At 35.1% G+C, this 21,389-nt stretch overlaps 1 protein-coding gene across 12 annotated transcripts; it reads left to right on the plus strand.

Annotated features, from left to right (window-relative positions):
- The first annotated feature begins 3,839 nt into the window (after positions 1–3,839).
- LOC107031091 (probable LRR receptor-like serine/threonine-protein kinase At1g06840) lies at positions 3,840–20,450 on the plus strand. 12 transcript variants are annotated; one of them, XM_027911844.1, is made up of 22 exons: positions 3,843–4,053; positions 4,172–4,219; positions 4,373–4,466; positions 4,560–4,710; positions 7,932–8,003; positions 11,773–11,844; positions 12,069–12,212; positions 12,370–12,441; positions 13,411–13,482; positions 14,440–14,514; positions 15,437–15,505; positions 15,740–15,808; positions 15,951–16,022; positions 16,185–16,271; positions 16,464–16,532; positions 16,623–17,122; positions 17,578–17,739; positions 18,312–18,595; positions 19,015–19,066; positions 19,352–19,602; positions 19,689–19,823; positions 19,970–20,314. In XM_027911844.1, exons 5-22 carry the CDS (start codon positions 7,945–7,947, stop codon positions 20,312–20,314), a joined length of 2,589 nt encoding a protein of 862 aa, XP_027767645.1. In that variant the 5' UTR covers positions 3,843–4,053; positions 4,172–4,219; positions 4,373–4,466; positions 4,560–4,710; positions 7,932–7,944. The 12 variants fall into 12 exon arrangements, with proteins under 12 accessions (XP_027767643.1, XP_015087787.1, XP_027767644.1 ...); XM_015232301.2 differs by lacking the exon at positions 4,172–4,219 and having other exon boundaries at positions 3,841–4,119; positions 4,242–4,466; XM_015232302.2 differs by lacking the exons at positions 3,843–4,053; positions 4,172–4,219; positions 4,373–4,466 and adding exons at positions 10,666–10,837; positions 10,930–11,086 and having other exon boundaries at positions 4,642–4,710.
- The last annotated feature ends 939 nt before the right edge of the window (positions 20,451–21,389 follow it).

Here is a 21,389-nt window from a genome sequence, read left to right on the forward strand (position 1 = left end):
AATCTAGCCGTGGGTTCTTTCTCAAAATGTTTTCAAAGGCTTAATCATGATAAATTGATGATAATGTACTGAATCGAAAGGGAATTTCAATCTAATTGCATGATAAACCCATGCTCCTTTCAACTCACGATTTAACCTTTGTGTGGGCTTTGTGATCTTGAATTTATGTTGATTGAATTATGATTCTAGCATGTTGAATTGTTTATATATACTGCCTAGTACATTTATTTATGATGAATTATGTGATATTGGATCAATGTGGATTGATGACTGAAGAACTTGATCTCTACTTCCCATTGAATGTTAATGCATGACCTTCAAAGCAATCTCGATTAGTGCATGATTGAAGGATCCATTTATGTAAAGATAATTATAGCTACTGGTTTATATGAAGTTATTGATGAATTGTGGGTATGAATCCTTGATGATCAAAGCAAAGGAGTGTTGATAAGGATTGATTTACATTCTTTTAGCCTATAGATTGATAATGCTATATACATGATGTGATCTCAATTCTAGGGTAGATGGAGCATGATTTAGACTTGATTATTATGTCTTTATCTATTGCCCTATATTGATATCATTGATGAAATATGATTGATGATCAATGCAAGGGAAATTGGTTAATGATCTATGTCTCTCTACTTTCTAGTGTATGGGTGATGTAGTGTACTTGTTAGTAGCATGATCTTGTAGTGGCTTATGCTTGATTTCATTTATGTCAAAGTACAATTAGCTACTTCCCTTACATGAATGGTTGATGAAAAATGTGTATTGATAAATGATGATCAAAGGTTGATGAATTGGTAAGAATGACTCTTCCTTTCTACTTTCTTATAGTATTGATAGTTGATGAAGCCTTGTAAGGCATTGTGTGGTATGGTCCACCTATGGTGGTGGTGTTTACTTTATGGTCAATATATATATGATTTGATCATGTCCTTTAAGGCAATTACATTATGAATGTGTGGTGGTGATGATCACCCTATGTGAAGCTTTACTGTAGTTTTCATATTATAGTTATGATCTAGGTTGTATTGCTCATGTTACAAGCATATGGATGACTATGTTAGGGTTTGATTAGGTGTTGCCTTAAATGAGTATAATTGTTAATGATCCCTTACCTATGTACCCCTATGTTAAAGTGTGAATAGCTAAGGTTAGGAGTCTTAAGTGTAATATGAAGTTAGCTTGTCTCCTATGCTAAATTGTGTTGTATGGTCTATGCTTGAATGTGCATTGTGGTCCTAAGAGGGTGGCTGCCTCAATGTGTTGTTGATAGCCATTATGTGATCATGTTGACCAATATACACAAACTCAGACTTCATACATGTTTATAAGTAGTATAGGTTCATAGTGTCTAATGAAAGATGTTCTCATATACAGTTATGTTTACTACTATACATGTAAGGTATGTGTCTATGAAGCATGTTATGTATTCCCTTAACTAGGATGACTTGATAGGTGTACTAGTATGAGCAAGGTTATGGGTCCTTGTCTATGCATTTCACATGTGTGCCTTGATAGGATAGTTCCTAGGTTTGGTTTGCTATGTACATGAATATAAATGCATGATTATGTTAATGTATGAACATGTGTGGTATTAATGTGTTGTGTGCAAAGATTGCTCACATATATGTATAACACACAATGTGTGATGATCTAGTCAATGGAGGGGCCTTGAAAGGTGTACTCAAGTGTACCCTAAACTATATAGGTGCTTACATATGCTATGTCCATGTGAAAGGACTTCTCAGATGATTTAGATTGATGAACTCTCATCTATGACCTATGAACTAAGCATATGAGGAGTCAATCTCCTAAAGCCTATGTTTTTATAAGTAATGTTAATAAAGGCTTTCTAATAAAAGGGAACTTAGCTTAGCACCGAGTGAACTTGACAATGAGAGGTGTTGGTTTCCCTTGGAGGAAGATTCACCATTGGTTTATCATAGACTGTTGGCTTCCCTTTGAGTAACATTCACCTATGGTTCCACATGAGGTGTTGACTTCCCTTTGAAGAAGATTCACTCATGGTTTCTCATGAGATGAGGACTCCAATGCTCGTGGGCATGGAGAGGGTCCAATCCATATCTCTTAGTTCCTTAAACTATGCTTGCCACATAGGATCTAGCAAGTGATTTCACCTAATATGCTAGCATGTGTTAATGTTCTACCTTGGCTAGGTAGAGCACCTTCCATTAGTGTAAGGCTCTACAATACCAAATTCCATGTAGCACCCATGGTCTTAGTGTAGGTTAAGGCTATAGTTTCCCTAAAGTAAAATGGAAAATAGAAGTAAGGTAAGGACCCTAACTAGGATAACTTAAGGGTAGTTGCTTAGTGTAGGTGGGGGTATGAGACTTCACCTGTGCATTGCACAAGTGGCTCTTGAGGAAAGTCCTAGGAAAGTGTTCTAATGCATGTGACTATGTCTATGTTTCTTATGCATGACTTTGTAGTCTTGTCTATATGATAAGGTCTTTCCTTATGTGTATAATGTTAGTCTTATTGACTATATGATTGAAGGTCCTACTTGATATGCATTTAGTTGACTATATTATTATGTTTGAAGTGTGAAGTACATGTTTTGATGATTATGGTCTTATGATTGGTTTACTAAGTATGTGTGAGGTTACGGGGCTTCACATGTACATTGCACTAGCAGATATAGAGTAGGATTGTGAGTGAGGTCATTAAGTATGGTTCACTGTAATGCCTTTAGGGTCTTAGACTTGAAGGTGTCTTGTGGTGTGCTATACTTCTATGAAGGTATGTGTTGGCTTATGTAAGTTGTATGTATGCTTTCTTTGTGGCATTAAGGTGATGCTTTGCACCAAGTATCACTAGAGGGGTACTTGGGAAGTTAAGAAATTAAAGGAAAGGAAGCTTACTATAAAGTGCAAATAGGTTATTGTAAAGTGACCCCAAATGTGACTTAAGTTTTATATGTGATTTTATATAATGTTTGGCCCTTGAATATGCCTATATGAAGTATGTAAATTGTATAAATGCTATTTTATCAAAGTTTTATGAAGATTTCTCAAAAAGGCATGAAGCATGAATTTCAAGTAAAATGTCCCTTTTAAATGCATGTTTTGCATGGTTGTCATACTTAGTGCATTCTTGTAGTAACTCCATTCTTCTCTATTTTTTACACAAAGTGTAGGTTATGGATGCTTAAAGGGATTTCTCTATGATTAAGGAGCTTGTTATGCGTTTCTCAAGCTCAAGCCAAAAGGAATCCTTATGTTCCAAGGATTCCCTATGTCAAGTCTATGTTCAATGTATTGTGATAGTTTAATTATTATGTTATTATGTTATGATGTTAAAGGGCCTTGTCCCGATTCTATTCTATGATGTTGAGTCTAAGATGACAAAATAGACTTAGAGTCTACGTATGTATTATGAATTGTAGTTTTATATACATAAAAGTGATGTTTCTAGCATATGATGTGCTCTGAAAAGTTTTAAATTTTCCGCAAAATTTACTATGATATTGCGATGAATGATAACTATGGGCTTGTATAAGACCTCCGACAGATCAAGTACGCCATGTTACTTCTAGTGGGTGCTCCCTGGTCGTGACACGAACACAATGGAGCTGGCGAAATCTCCATGCAATGCTTGCATGTCTAAATGTTCTCCAAAGTCAACTACAACAATATAATTCCACTCAAAATCACACCCGATTGCATTAAGGACCACACTATTTATTGTCGAAATACAAATTAAGTATGAAATGCCAATAGGAAGGGCAAAATTGTGATTTCAAAAATAAAAATAGTTTGGCAAGAAATGAGACATTAGCTTTGGAGAAATTTCCAATGTGAAATGCGTAGATACCCTCTTGACTCAAAATATATTGCTAAATTTTTTGAGTTTTTCTTTGGGTGTTTGGTACTTCATTAGTTTTGAATTAAGTAATGTTTTTTTTTTCTTCATATGAGACGTTTGACAGAGCTTGTTTGTGTTGTTGTCGTACATACATATAATAGATATGATTGGTGCAGAACCACCTACCGTTCATCCAAAAAGTCAACATTCTTGAAGGTTTCAATATTTTATTGACTCTGGTGGCTGCTTCTTTCATCAGCCATTCCATCACTAGGCGACCAAGTCAGTATTTCCCCAATCTTATTTCTTTATTTTTTTTTCTCATTTTGGATAGGTCACTTTTGGGAACAAAATTTTCTTCGGCGACATCTAAATAACTCGGGTTGGTGTTCTTCTCTCTGTAGTCTTTACCAACAAATCAAAGCAATTATTTATGGACTTACACTGTAGTAAGATAGAGGAGAGTAATAAATAAATACAATTCAACTCTTGACTCTAATCTGTGCTCCATCCTTCTACCATGTCTGCTTCAAAGCTTTCAATTATTGGGATCACCTTGCTTCTATGGTATTGCTGCTCTTTGCTACTATTTACCAACGCAAATAGCCAAACTACTCATCCAGATGAAGGTAACCTTTACATATCTTTTTCTGTTGATTGTTAAGTACGGGGTTTAAACAGAAATACAAAGCAACTGCACTTGTTCTTACTTTGTGTGACAGTAAAAGCATTGCGTGCCATCAAGAATAGTTTGGTTGATCCAAATGGGAATCTCAGCAACTGGAGGAGAGGAGATCCATGTATCTCAAATTGGACTGGGGTTTTGTGCTACAATCAAACAAACAATGATGGTTATTTTCATGTTCGAGAACTGTAAGACATTTATCACGCTTCTCAAATTGAACTGCATCATAAGCATGGATCGCTTAATTTTTCCAACACACTTCTAAATCTATGGTTTTCTCAACAATATATCTGCTCTCTCTAATTTGCTTCTCATATTCTCCGGAATTTATGTCACTTTGCCCAGGAGCGGCTCAAGCATATTAGTGGCCTAAAACAAAGTCTTAAACTTGAATTGTTAACAACTTTTATATAATTGATTTTTTCTAATTTTCAATTGATAATATAACGATCTTATTTTAAATTATTTTTAATGAGATATAGTACTCCAAATATGTCAAATATCTTCTAATAATTCCTTCATTTTCATGAAAAATTTACTTTTTCTATAAATAGTATTACATATTTGTTAAAAATAGTAATAACTTATAACCTATATTAAAAATGAGGCCCCGTAAATTTAGGGGTCTAAGGCACATGTCTTTTTTTTAACACTGTCGAGCCACCCTAATTTTGCCTTTATTACTTACTTTCAAATCTGGTACTTAATTGGGTATTGGTTGTTGAAATCTCTTTGTTCCTCTGGTAGTTAGTTTCAATCTCACACTGAAAGAAGTTCACTCCCTTTAGTCAAGTAGGTAAAAGAAGCATCTAAACCACTTTTTAATAGATTCAATTTGAAACAAATAAAGAAGGTGGCAGAGTAGAGAATTATCAAAGGACTTAATCCAAAAAGTCATGACCTATCGGATCCTGACATAGCTATAAGTATCAGTTGTGATCGATATCTTCGCTGTAAACCATGCTGAATTAGTCTATTCCAATTTGCCTAATCTAATATGTGGGTGGCATGATTTCTTACTTCTATTTAGGATTCTACGGATATTAGTAAAGACAAGGCATCAGAACTGAACATGGAGAATTGAAATTGATTTACTAACAAAAAAGTAATGATTGAGGGAAAGCAAGGCCATCGTGTCATGTCTCAAATTCACACTTGGATCCCAAGAAGAACCATAGAAGTTGCTTTAGACTCTCTTTCAAATAGCTGAAAGTAGAAATAATTCTAGTGAAAATCTATTGAGCATCCCACTATCTAATATCATACATTTTCTAGATCTAAATGGGGGAGCCTGCAATTCATCCTGCTCTGTTCGTATGCACTAGGTAAATTCATGCTATCCGGGTAAATATACAAGCTCTATTTGATCTTGTACAGCTCTCATCATATCACATGCTTGTATTTGAGGATAGGAGATTCACTGATGAATTGGGATAAACCTCACCAATTGGCCTTGGTATCTACTTGATGTACCATGGAGATCCAAAAATCACAAAGCACCTATTGTCTAGGATGCATATTTTGGGACTGGGTTTGTATTAATATATCATTACATCAAAGTTTTTCTGTGTGGCATAAAATCAAAGATTATGGCCTATAGCGACCATTTATTTGACCAGTAGTTGGTTTTGTTCTTCCACAAATATGAACTTTCTAGTTCTGTTGAAAAATTAAATCCGATTCGTCTCAAATTACACGAATTTACCTAGTTCATGTATTAAGAAGTTAATGCTAAGATGCATGTATAGTTGAATTCATGATTTTGGAAGACAAGAAGTCTAGAATATAAATTAGGATTGAGAGCTCTCCTTCCTACACTTTCAACATTTGCTGTAAAGCTACTTGTCCGGTCTCCGGAGGGATCTGTAGCGAACCCGAATTATCGAATACTTGGAAGAATGATACTTCGGGGTGAAATGAATGTGGATGAGATTAGCTACTATTGCTATGAGGATGATGGGTTAAAGAAGCACCATTTTGAAGAAATTGTTTTGGTACATGGAACTACCAATAATTCGAAAATTAAAACAACTTCCAAAGATAATTTTGATGGCAAGGAGTCAAACAAGAGTTTCAACTATGAACAAACAATTGCTTATGGAGTAGTTGTATGACGAGGAATCTTGAGTAGAATGGTAGTGGATGATATGACTTTCACGAAAATGAGAGATATGAAAAACAGTTGCATCTATCAGAGGATTGATGACATGATATTTGAGAAGGTTTCTTCTTATAAAACCCAAGTAAAGATGAAGAGACGAGCATGAATAAGATATTCAGGATGATCAGATCATGGTAAGAGTTCTACGGTCCTTGAATTCACAATTTAATTTTATGGTTATAATTGAGGAGTCCAAGAATTGGACAGCATGATCATCGATGAACTTACCGCCTTTGCAAGTCCATGAAGAAAAATGAAATGACCAGTAACAAGAATTAATCGAACAAGCTTTGCAAACATTGGTTTCTTAAAGAAGAAAGATGAAAAGTGTTGCTAGTATAGAAGAAGTGGTGGACATGGACGTGGTAGAGGAAGATCATAAAATGAAGTTGAGCTTGAGATCTTGAAGAAGCAAGATCAAGTTGTGGATGCCTTGCCTTCATAATCCATAAAGATTGACGTATTCCAAAACACTCTTTTGAGTAATGAATTTTTTTTGAAGGAGGTGTTGAAAAAATAACCTAGGTTCATCTCAAGTACATGAAATTTCCTAGTTCATGTGTTTAGAAATTAATGCTAAGATATATGTATAATAATTCATAACTAGGAAAAAAGAATCGAACTAAATTATGATAAAATTAGACTAGGTACATGTTAAAAGAATACCTATTAATTCCTAAGCACTAAAGTGGTTATACGGAAGCAAGTTGAGTGAAGGAAAAAATAGTTGTTCCTCCACTTACCTTTCACAGAATTTGAGAGATTGAGAGTTCTCCTCCCTAAAATTTCCAAAAAGTTCAACACACATAATGAAGTAATAAATAATGATAAATGGATGTATGTACTAGCAATTTTCAATAGTTGGACAAGGAAGCTTTGAAGTGTAGAAATTATAGTTGAGAAGCCCTTTTACCTAATAGGGTCCTAGTTGTCTAGAAGGAGCACAGAGAAGCCCTCTTACATTATAGGGTCCTAGAAGTCTAGAAGGAGCACAGACTTTGGATACTTTGTGAATTTACCAACTTTTTTTGCGTAGGAAGATGACAGTCTCACATGAATTCTAATGTCTGGTTTAGTTCTGAAGTTTAATTCTTGACCTTAGCTATTTTGCTTGTTATGATGTTTGTATACATTATAATGTTGCTTGAAACAAGTGGTGGATGATCATTTAGAGATTGATGACATTTCACTAGAGTATGTTTCAATAATCTGCAATGCGATGAGTCCTTGTGTTTTTCCTCTTATTAGGCAATTACTGGATATGGATCTGTCAGGAAATTTGTCACCGGAGCTTGGTCGCTTATCTTACATGAGAATATTGTAAGTTTGGATATTTAACAAATGCTATTCTATTCTAAATATTTTCTGCTTTGGAATTTTTTCCACTAATAGCTTCTGTTAAAATCTTAGTAGGAAAAGGAATAGTATATAGAATCTTATTTATAATAGGAATAAGAATCCTTGTTGGAAAAGGAGTCCAATATAGTGTCTATGAATAGGGCCTCAATGTAATAATATGGACTCACAATTCGATAATATTGTTTTCCCTCATATTTCTCATATGGTATCAGAGCATTGTTGAGAAAATTGATTAGACGGTTCACTGTGCGTCAATTTCTGATGACTGTCAGACATGGTATCAGAGCATTAGCGAGAAACTCAACCAGACAGGTCATTGTGCATCAATTTCTGATGACTGTCGGGGCTGATTCGCGTCAGTCTATTTCTATCAGTTTTGTGATTCTCTTTTCCAGTAGGGTCGTGACATCATTCTGACCCTACCCATATAATTCTTTTTTTTGTTTTTCTTCTCAGATTTTGACCACTTTTCAGTTGTTAAATTTAATAATCTGGCAAACTCTGTCAATTTTCCGGCGAGATCTGTCAAGACCCCTTTCGAAGTTTTCTCCAGCAGTTCAATACAAAATTTGTAAACGTTCATCACTGATTTCAATTTAGTCCTATGATAATGTCGGAACCCTTAATGAGGAGATAAGACAATCAAACATCACTATCCATGAAGAATTGATGAGGGGGAGGTCGATTTGGAAGATCTCAACTTAGGTGTAGTTATTGTAAGAGGCTTGGACACACTCGTGACATATGTCATTCTCAACCTAATTGTAGTTATTGTGATAGGCTTGGACACACTCGTGACTGTTATTCTCGACCTAATTGTAGTTATTGTGATAGGCTTGGACACACTCATGATACATCTTATTCTTTGCATAGTCAGCCACCCAAAAATATGCATGTAGTTCGATCTAACGTCATAGGTAATAAACATATATATTTATCTCAAGAGGAATATAATGAGTATCTTCAATATCAAGCAACTAAGCAGATACCTCTACTAGTAGCCTCAATTCCACAGTCTCCTACTTTTGGATCATGGATTGTGGACTCTAACGCTTCTAATCATGTTGTGGTGGTAAATCACTTCTATCAAATATTGCTTACTCATAGTTGGTAACCAAACAAAGCAAAATGAGTTGGACAAGATAATCCCCTATCCTCTGTCACTTTAAATTTCGTTCTTTATGTCCCTGGTTGTCCTTTCATTCTTGCATTAGTCAGTGGTTTGACCCGTTCCTTAAACTGTGGCATACTATTTCTCGAGGACTCATTTGTCATGCATTTACCGTAGTACGTGACCTACAATTGGTGTAGGATATGAATCACAAGGTTTACCACCTCATGTCTCCTAACTCTTGTATAGCACGTCAGTCACAGTTCTCCCGACATAATTCACAAACGTTTGGGACATCCTAGTTTGTCCAAGCTACAAAAGATGCTGCCTATTTTGTCCCGTTTATCCACATTAGATTGTGAGTCATGCCAACGTGGTAAACACACTTAACAACCTTCCAATGTAGTGCCGAGAATCGTGCAGAGTCTATCTTTTCCTTAGTTGGCTCGGATATTTGGGGTTTTAATAGAGTCAGTTTACCCATGGGTTTTGTTATTTTCTTAGCTTCATTAATGATTATTCAGTCTTCATGGATTTTCTTAATGAACGATCACTCTGAATATTTCCTATATTCAAGAGTTATAGTGCTAAAATACAAAATCAGATTGGTGTCTCTATTCATACCTTTTTTAGTGATAATTCCTTAGAATACATATACTCCCAATTTCAACAATTTATGACTGATCAACAATTATTTTATGAGACTTCTTGTACATACACTCAACAAAATGGAGTAGCAGAGAGGAATAATAGGCACCTTATTGATACTGCTTGCACTCTTCTCATTCAATGCCATGTTCCGCTTTGTTTTTTGGGGCGATGCAGTTCTCGCATCTTGCTTTTTAATTAATCAGTTGCCCTCATCTTCCATTCATAATCAAATTCCTTATTCAATATTGTTTCCTTAGTCACCTTTCTACTCTATCCCCCCTCGTGTCTTTGGGAGCACATGTTTTGGTCACAACTTAGCGTAGGAATTAGCTTCTTGTGCTCTCAAATGTGTTTTCTTGGTATTTTTCTGATCTTCATCGCAACTTTATGTTTGTTGATGTTACATTCTTTGAATTTTAAGCTTACTATTCTTTTTTCTGATCATCCTGATATATCTGAAGTCTTACCCATACCTCAGGTCCTACCTGTACCAACTTTAAAGGACTCTACTATTACTTCTACATCTCCCATGTCCATACCTCAAGTTTTACCTGTATCAATTTCTGAAGACTCTATGGTTAATTCTATGTAAACAGTTGTAGTGCCACCACTCATAACTTATCATCATTGTCCTCATCCAACATTAGTCATAGATGATTATCATAATATTATGCGTTGGACCTTGTTTCTATTAGGGGCTTGCCTCCTCATAGCAAACCAATTGTACTTCAAAAGAGTATATGTTCCACTCGTAATGCTAACCCTTATTATATTCTCTTGAGTTATCATCGTCTATCGTCATCCCCTTATGCCTTTTTATCATTTTTATCCTGTATTCCCATCCCTAATTTTCTCATCCAGGAGGGAGGCATGCTATGATTGATGAAATGTCTGCTTTACATACAAGTGGTACTAGGGAGCTTATTTCCCTTCATGTAGGTAAATCTACTGTTGGTTATCATTAGGTTTATGCAATCAAAGTTGGTCCAGATGGTCAGGTTGATCGACTTATGGTTCACCTTGTTGCCAAAGGGTATACTCAAATATCTGGGTTAGATTATGGTGACACTTTCTCTCCTGTGGCTAAAATAGCATATGTCCATCTTTTTCTATCCATGGTTGCAGTTCTTCATTGGCCTCTTCATGCTTTTCTACACGATGATCTTGAAGAAGTCTATATGGAGCAACCACTTGATTTTGTTGCAGAGGGGGGAGTCTAGCCTTGGATGTCGTTGTGCAGGTCACTCTATGGTCTTAAACAATCTCCTTCAAGACTGGTTTGGTAAGTTCAACAAAGTAATTCAGGAGTTCGGCATGACTCGTATCGGAGCTGATTACTCCGTGTTTTATCGACATTCTGCACCAAATCCGTGTATTTATTTAGTGGTCTATGTTGATGATATCGTTATCCGTGGCAATGATTAAGAAGGTATCACTAATTTGAAACATCTTTTTCAGCATTTCTGAACTAAAGATCTTTGCAGAGTAAAGTATTTTTTAGGTATTGAGGTTGCTCGGTCTAAATCAGATATTGTTATTTCTCAACGCAAATATGCCTTCGACATTCTTGATGAGACAAGAATGATGGGATGTAGACCCATTTACACACCTATGGATCCGAAGGTGGAGCCACTCAACTATCTTCACCAAGTCCCTCACTGATCATCGTATTAATTACATCTGTAACAAGCTAGGTACATATGACTTGTATGCACTAGCTTAAGAGGAGTTTTAGAATCCTAGTAGGAATATGAATAGTTTATAGAATCCTATTTAAAATAGGAATAGGAATAGGAATAGGAATAAGAATCCTAGTTGGAAAAGGAGTCTAATGTAGTGTGTATAAATACGGCCTCAATGTAATAATGTAACACACAATTCTATAGTATTTTTTCCTCTAATATTTCTCACAGCTTCTTTAAATTGTAATTTTTCTGCTAACTTTTTGTTTCCATTTGTCCTAAAAAGGGATGTAATGTGGAATGCAATTAGCGGGACAATCCCAAAGGAGATAGGAAATATCAAAACACTTGAATTATTGTAAGTTAAACTTGTTTTTTCCCATTCCCTTCTTTTTACTGATATTATGACTTTCTTTAGATTGTTCACTCTTTCCTTGTGGCTTTACTCATGAGGGTATGAGCGAATGTCTGTGGATGTTTGAATAATTCCCATGTGTACTTATTCAGGAAATATTACATCTTGCTACCTAATAATAATCTGTGGTTGTTACTCATGTATTTTAAATATTTTTATGGTTTCAGGCTTCTGAATGGAAATGAATTGACGGGTTCTCTGCCTGAAGAGCTTGGTTATCTTCCCAACTTGAACAGGATACAAATTGATCAAAACCACATATCAGGTCCCTTACCTGTATCATTTGCAAAGTTGGAAAAAGCAGCACATTTGTAAGACATTTCTTGAGATGGAGGATTACTAATTTTCTTACAGCCCTACTCCAGATTTTTTGGTTATTTGATGCCACATGCATCGTTGTCATCAGATTTTCATTTCTTATTTACTGATATATGTATTTCCATAATGTGATTTTTGTTTTTCTGTCAGCCACATGAATAACAATTCAATAAGTGGACAAATTCCACCAGAGCTATCTAAACTTCCAAAACTACTTCACTTGTAAGTGACAATATGATTCTTTGGCGGTTTTACTGCCTGCACAGTCCTTCAGGTGGTGTGAATTATGATGTTTGCAAAACATAAAAAGTAGAAATGTTGCTTTTATGAATGAGGCATTTGGAGTCCTTTCCTATCAGGAAAAAATAAAAGGATTCCTTTGTTTCTCATCAGTAGTGGTGGAGAGTATTATTACTGGGTTCAACTGAAAGCCACCGTTCTTGACACAGGATATGGATTATGGATAGATATGTAAACATATCATTAAATTTTCAATTAAAATTTAGATTTTGAGCCATTAATTTTAGTAGTGTAAGGGGCTCACTGCTAAGAACGAAAAAAGGTTGAACCCATTAAATTAAAATCCTGGATCCACCTCTGTCTCTAATGGCGTATTCTTTGTTTGTTCAAGGAAAAGGTGGGTACTGGAATGATTATATCTATCTCTTCTTAATATTTTGCAAGCAAATATGCTTTCCTTCTTTTTGACGAATTAAAACACCCATACACTCTTACAGAATGACTTACTTTGTGTTATCACCAAAGAAATATGTCGCTATATCAAAATTTATTTGATAAATACAGCATGCTAGTGAGACCATAACGATTTAGCAGAAAATTCAGCTGAAATCAAACCTTCATTACATGATAGAAAGGCCTCATTAATATCAATTGGTGCACACTAATATTGTATATAGAAATGAATTTTCTGGATAGACTAGATAAAGATGACTTGTTAATCTTAGAATGTAGTGTCGTTTTGATCTGTATCAGAAGAAAAAAAGATTCACCTGGTGCACTAAGCTCCTGCTATATGTGAGGTCCCCAAAGGGCCTGACCACATCGGGTCTATTCTACACAACCTTACTTTGCAGTTCTCGTGTGTTTTTGATATATTAATTTTGATGAATATCAATTAGAGGTGTGTTTTGCGTTACAAATTACTTATCACCCTTTCCCTTCATTTTCCAGGCTTCTTGATAATAACAACTTATCGGGCTACCTTCCACCAGAGCTTGCTCAAATTCCAAATTTGCGCATACTGTATGCTATCTTTCTTTGTTATGTATATAATACTTTTTGGATTACTGATATTAGAATTTCTTTTCATTGTCGATAGTTTTGGAGCCGAAGTACTTTATTTTGATTGTGGAAGAGGTTTCCCTCATGATGAGTTTGGGAAAGGTGATATAAATTGAAATTCTGTTGCAGATATAGAAAGGGGACAAGGCAGTTGCAACAAGTTACGAAATTGTCAAACATCTCTTAGTTCAAGCTATGTTGTTGTAGTGGCTATTGATTACGAAGTGTGACACTCAGCATATAAGACTATTCTTGATATACACAGATGACAATATTATGCTCGAAGTATCAATACACGATCTCTCTGATCTAGCTTTTTGATCTTTGGTAAAGCAAGATTTGGTAAAGTCAAAAAGATATAATAATCATGAGAGTTGCCACTGGAATAATATGCTGAATGCAATAGAAAAGCTTCATGACCTGTCATTGCTGTGAAGACCACTAGTATCCCTTAAGCCAATCAAAAGATTTTATGGTACTATCAAAAGATGAAAACTTTTTAATTATTGGTACTGAGGCTTTATTTATCAAGGGAATAGTTGAGAATTGTTTCTTTTGGGCATAAAAAATTAGAGTTCATAATGAATAAAAGATTAGCAACAGTATGATACTGAATCAATTTTCTGGGCATAGTTATCACCTATAAGATTTTTATGTAGATAAGAAATGTCATGTTGTGTATGCACGTTAGTTCTGATTTAAATATTAACAGGGACCATATTTTTAGTGGACTTTTGACATTAAAGGGTTTCAGCTCATAAAATGGACTAAATCTTTGTGGGAGATGTCTATGTACACATCTGTTTTCGTTTGTTCTTTCTGAGAAGTTCTTTGACTGTCTCAATATTGTTCTTTTTGCCATAACTATTATTCTTTAAGCATAAATGTCTCATATTTGATTTTGCTCTTGTTTTATAGTCAACTTGATAATAACAACTTTGAAGGAAGTCACATTCCTGATTCATACGGGAATATGTCACGTTTGTTAAAACTGTAAGTCCATTATAATCTCTTGTTTATGCTGCGTTCGAATTTATGGCATGAGGATAGAAATTATTTACGTCCAGGAGGTGCATGAACCATAACTTCAAAAGATTTTGTGTCATAGCTCTTCTATAATCTTCCTGTGAATAGGCATAACTGTTTTAACACTTTTCACTCAACATTAGTTTTCTTGAGTTCTTATATCTACTATGGGTTCTGAGACTCAATTGGGTCCATACACATGTACATATAGAATCTTTGATGTTTAGAACTCCTATTTAACTTATTATAGAATTGGTAGCATAAATGAATGATAAAACACATTATCCTCAAATAATAGAAGTAATGCAGCATATAACCTATAATTTTAAGTTAATTGTGTCATTACAACAATGATTCAAAGTTGATTGCAATTTTCTGTTGGAGATTCTTCCAATAGTGATGCACCTTGTTGCTATTCGGCAACAAAGGAATAGCCATTATTTGAAGCAACCAGTGGAATAACATTGAAGTTACCAATCAAAGGAAATAAAAAGGGGACTAAAGAACAGGATGAGAAAACTATGAATGAGCTGGAAGAAAGGATTAGTTCATCCTAACCTCTAATAGTAGTTAAAAGTAACAGGAAACAAATACTATAAGAGATAATTTAATCACCTGTTACCTGTAAAGCTTACATACATCTAGTAAGAACTTTTAGAATAGAGGTTCTGGAACCACTGCATGTTTTTACAATTTTGATAGCTTATATGTTTGCTTCTTCCAGATTGTAAACAATTTTTTTGCTTTTTATGCTTCATTTTTTCAAAGTAGTAATAAATTCATCTGTCTCAAGAAAGTATTAACTATTAAAATCCTTGTATTCTAATTAGTACGCTTTCTTGAGAGCTTATATTGATTTAAAGTGATTCTGCTTTTTTCATTCTTCCAGGAGTCTGAGGAACTGTAGCTTACAGGGACCGGTTCCAAATCTGGGCAACATACCTAACCTTACTTACATGTAAGAATATATCCAAGGTTCATGCATACTATAAGGACATTTATACACTTCTTTATATTAAAATTCTGTTTCCATGGAGAAGTCAAATGTTAATAATCACTTGAGGGAACACAAATTATTTGCTTTAGGCTAACAGCGACATCACTTAAGATCAATATTTAACATAATTACCCTTTTTGGTTAATAGTTGCATTTGCAACATGCATATTCTAATTAATTATTTTCATATTTCAGAGATCTCAGCCTTAACGAGCTAATTGGGTCCATTCCGTCGAACATGCTTAGTGACAATATGACGACAATGTAAGAGCTTGATACAATTTTTCTGTAAGCTTTATCATGAGTTATTATTATCTACTACTACTTGCTAAAGTGATATTTTCGGGTCCATGATACTGTTTATCTGATATTTTCTGAACCAATATCTTACTTCTGATTGTGGTAGTGATCTGTCATACAACAACCTCAACGGAACTATTCCTTCAAACTTTTCAAGCCTTCCACATTTGCAGAAACTGTGAGCATTATTTCCTCTGCTCTTTATCATTTTTGTTACTCTATTTTTTTTGTTACTCTAGAGACACGTCTTTTGTTAAATAGTTTTGTCAGTCGTTTACCACTCAACTGCTAAATAGTTCGCTATAATTATCCATTAATTCATTTTTTTTTCTGCTGCCAGGTCGCTAGAAAACAATTCATTAAGCGGTTCAGTTCCATCCATAATTTGGCAAAATAGGACACTCAATGCAACGGAGACGCTTATCTTGTAAGAACTGAAATTTTGAGAGATCCACATTTGCTTCTAAATTTATCATGAAAAACAAGATTTGTTACCATAAGGCCATCTTTGTTATTGCTATCCTATGTCTTAGTTTTTCCTAGCTGTCTAGTCCTTGATAATTCCATACTTTGAGATCAATACAACTGTATTTGAGATGTATCTGCTGCAATACTGCAGGGATATGCGGAACAATAAGCTTTTGAATATCTCAGGAACTCTGGTTATCCCACAAAATGTCACTGTTAGGTTTGTTTTTTTGTATAATCGTCATCTCAAAATTCCTCTCTGTTTAAAGATACAATTTGAACTTTTAACATTCCCATTTTATTGTTCTAGTCTTCAAGGAAATCCATTATGTTCGAATTCTATCCTATTCAACTTTTGCGGACCTTACAATGGAGATGCTGGTGGTACCTTGCAATTAGCAAACAACACTGATTGTCCTCCTTTGGCGTGTCCTCCCCCCTATGAATATGCCCTGCCATATCCTACTTGCTTTTGTGCTCTACCGCTGCTTATAGGATACAGGCTGAAGAGTCCTGGATTTCGGGATTTTCGATCATACATGGATCAGTTTAAGTGGTATATCACGATTGGTCTTAAACTGAATATATCCCAATTACACCTGAACACATTTTCATTGGAAGCTGGTCCTCGGGTGAAGATGTATTTGAGGATTTTCCCCATCTTTGATGATAGCAACAGCTCGCGTTTGTTCAATAAAAGTGAGGTCCTAAGACTCCGTAGCATGTTCACTGGATGGCTGATTCCTGATAATGATCTTTTTGGACCTTATGAACTTATCAATTTCACCCTACTTGCAGATTATAGAGAATGTACGTATGCCTCCTTTAATTAAACATAGTCTTCCAAGGAGTACTCATTGAAGAGGAATTTATCCCTCCACATTTTGATTGATTTACTTTCTTCAGATATGTATCTGATTTTGTTTCTTTATGATTTACTCTTAGCTGACGCTACTCTGCTCGAGTGAACTTTTAAGAAATCTTTAGCATGACCTAATCTGTTCTCTTCCTTTTGTCAGTAAAGGATCATGATACATATAGAACTTGACCATGTGATTAACTTATTTTGATGATTAAATATTTTTGTATATATCTTGCTTCTTCTTGTACTTTTGTTTTTGTTGGTGTGTGACTTGCCAATCCTTTGTGCAATTATAAAACACAAGAATAGATACCATATCATATCATATTATTTAAGCATTTAACGGGGTGAAGCCTAGCTATCTGTGCCCTTGTGATATATAGTGTTTATTGTTCTTTTGCAGTCATCCCCCCTCCCTCATCATCTGGTATTAGTAAGGGAGCTCTTGCAGGCATCATACTAGGAGTAATTGCTGGTGCGGTCACAATATCGGCATTTGTATCACTTCTCATACTGAGATTGCATATGAAGAAGCACCACCATGCCAGTTCAAAACGCAGCCTATGTGAGTATACTACAGTTACTGATCTTGAAGTTTGTGTTGCTTTTTGCGACTGTAGCATTTTAAATCATTGTAGACTATACATTCTCATACGTCTTTGCTACTTGGATTAACTTTTTACCTAGATACATCAATCATGAAACTGAAAGAGACAATTGAATATCATATAGAATGATGAAATAGAATGACATCAAATTAGATGTAGAACGATGGAATAGTCTCCATTTGAAAATACTGCTATTTCATAGAGCATGAGAATGAGTGCGTTATCTCTGCAAAGAAATACTAGATGTAAGAATCCAGCTAGAGTTTCATTTGGAAGTATCCCTGAAAACAATATACTCTCTCATCTAGAAAGTTGTCTAGTTCATGAGCTTACTGATCAACTGCATAATCATCTCTTGTTAGTGTATCGTATCTTGCGTATCAATTACTTCACATTTGAATAACACATTGCTTTTAGGCCTACATGTTATGTTAACCTCAATCGCAACTCTGATTCCATGAAGGTGGTGCGTATGATATAGATATATTGTCTCAAATTAAAGTTGTAAGCCCATGTCTTTGCATTGCAGTGTCGAAAATCTCTGTCAAAATTGATGGTGTTAAGGAATTCAATTTTGAAGAATTGACACTGGCAACCAAAAATTTTGACAACTCCAGCATTGTTGGTCAAGGAGGGTATGGAAAAGTTTATCAAGGTACTTTAGCTGATGGGACAGCTGTAGCCATTAAACGAGCTCAAGAGGGATCGTTACAGGGACAAAAGGAGTTTCTTACAGAAATTGAACTATTATCTAGGCTACATCACCGAAACCTTGTGTCTTTGCTTGGATATTGTGGTGAAGAAGGAGAACAGGTACCTTATTACTTCAATCGTCTTATCATCATGAACAAAAGTCAAATGGAGTAGTATGCTAAATTTTGTAATACCAAAAGAATTTTTTTTTTTTGTAAATGCTGGAAGGAAAAAAGGAATGTATGATCCTTCTTATACCTTAAAATGGATCCTACACACTTGTGCACTCACATCACATGCTTAAAGATTAGCAAAGGGATACAGATCCAAGAGATGATTTTGCTAGCAGATAATTGGACTACTTCTTCTTTCTCTTCCAACAATTGCTGGACTACTTTAATATTGTGATTACTGAGATTATTTCGCCTCTAGCCGATTATAGGTCTTTTTTTTCGTCTTCTATCTACATACACACGTGCCTTTCTTTCTTTTTAATTCCTAAATTAGAACATTTTGTCAATTTTGTGTTTTACCTGCAGATGCTGGTTTACGAGTTTATGCCTAATGGTACCCTGAGAGACCACCTATCTGGTAAATAACTATATAATTCACATTGCTCTTGCCTCCATTTATTTGTGCAAATCTTTTCCTTCTAGCACTTTATTTTGATAAGGAAAATATTTAAGTATGCATACGATTAACTAATCCACAACATCTAGCTTTGTCCCCAACGAAATCCCTTCCGATGAAAATTGTCGAAAATCAATCTTTCTGCTGGTTAACGTTAGGGGATTGGTTTTGGGGGAAAGCACTAGCACAAATCAAGTCTTTGACCATATTATATGGGATTTAATGGGTTGACTTGTGGTGTGACAGGTAAATGTAAAGAACCTCTAAGTTTTGCTATGCGATTGAAAGTTGCCTTAGGTTCCGCTAAGGGCATACTCTACTTGCACACGGAGGCTGATCCTCCCATATTCCATCGAGATATCAAGGCAAGCAATATATTGCTAGACTGTAAGTTTATTGCAAAGGTGGCTGACTTTGGACTTTCACGGCTTGCTCCAGTTCCAGATCTTGAAGGGACTCTGCCTGCTCATGTATCGACAGTTGTTAAGGGCACTCCGGTGAGCATTGATTGTTCAAGGAAGTAGATATTTTGACCTAAATATTTGTGATCCTACCTTGTGGCTCTAATGCTCGTTCTCTGCAGGGATACCTTGACCCAGAGTATTTCCTAACTCATAAATTGACTGACAAGAGTGACGTTTACAGCCTTGGTGTTGTATTCCTTGAGCTTCTCACCGGAATGCAGCCAATTTCACACGGCAAGAACATTGTTAGGGAGGTACTGTCTTGCTAGAAAATATTGTCTTATCGTTGTCATCTACACATATTTAAGTGTTAAAACATTTGAGATTTGAGTAATAATATCAAGTTTTTTGGTTCATAATTCAATCTGTGTTGTATGATCTCATGGATATATATGTACAGGTGAACCTTGCGTATCGTTCTGGTATGATATTCAATGTGATTGATGATCAGATGGGATCTTATCCTTCGGAATGTGTAGAGAAATTCATAAATCTGGCTCTGAAATGTTGCCAAGAAGAGACAGAAGGTCGGCCATCAATGGTAGAAGTGGTTAGAGAACTAGAAAACATACGGGTGATGATGCCTGAATCTTACTCTATAATTAGAGATTCGGTGGTCACGGATAGTGAAAAGGATAGCAGAACCCCATCTTCAACCTCAGCTATGAAGTATCCTTTTGTTTCAGCTGATGTATCTGGTAGTGACCTTGTCAGTGGAGTTGTTCCCTCCATTCATCCTAGGTGATATATATTTCACCCTCTTCTTCTATGTACAGTCAATTATATCTGCAAATATTGTCTATATTTCTTACACTTGTAACATATATATCTTATCCAATATAGTAAATGGTGCTAAAATATTAGTAATATTGAACAACTTAGTTATGCTTTCTTTCTTTCTTTCTAATCTTTACAAAAAGACTGTTAACGGTCGGCCTCTAAAAAGTACATATTTAGTGTCAATTAAATTATAATCGTTAAATAATTACTGCTAAGATTATTTTTAGTGTAACAAGTAATGATGATTTATGATAACTACTGCTAAAATCGTAAAGTATGTACTACTGAATACTAGAAATTGCACAATAGTATGGAACTGAATTTATATAAAAAAAATTGTTTTTGAAAGAATAGATTCCAGGGCTATGGATTATGTATCAACTCAGATAAGTTATCCACTTAAATTGACTAGATGGTTTGGTGTATTAATCAAGAGTTAAACTCATGAAAGTTTTTGGGTTCTTACTTGCCTAATCAAGGCATCTAACACCTACATTCCTATGGAGTTAGAATGTACAAGAATGCAAGAATAATTCTTGTATCATGAATGACTAAGCAAAAATCCATAACCGAGTTCCTTGGCTCCAAAAAAATCAAACTCCACATAACAAATTAGGTTCAAGACCTTTTATATTGTAGGAACTTTTACAACAAAAATATCATTTTTCATAGAGCTAAATTTTATAATTTGAACAATTGGGCCAGTGCAACGTACCCCAAATGCCTTGGACAAAACTCCACTCCTAGAAACAGGGCATAATAATACATAAATAGGAGCTTTTATCACAAATCTTGAACAATTTTTCTCTTGATTCACGATTTTGGTTGTATATCCCCAGCTAGGATTTCACGATTTTGAGAAAGAAACGGGGTAAAATATACCATGTATTAATTTGAATAATAATTTTTTTTTAAATTCTAATATTTGTGTGTAAAATTTTAAATAAGTTGACACCCATTGAGTGACTCACTAATCCACATTGGAGAGTCTGCATTTCACACGTTTGGGCTGTAATATTCGAGTGTTTTTTATTTAAGAG

This window comes from Solanum pennellii, chromosome 9 (genome assembly GCF_001406875.1).
Source record: "Solanum pennellii chromosome 9, SPENNV200".
In the NCBI taxonomy this organism is placed as follows: Eukaryota; Viridiplantae; Streptophyta; class Magnoliopsida; order Solanales; family Solanaceae; genus Solanum; species Solanum pennellii.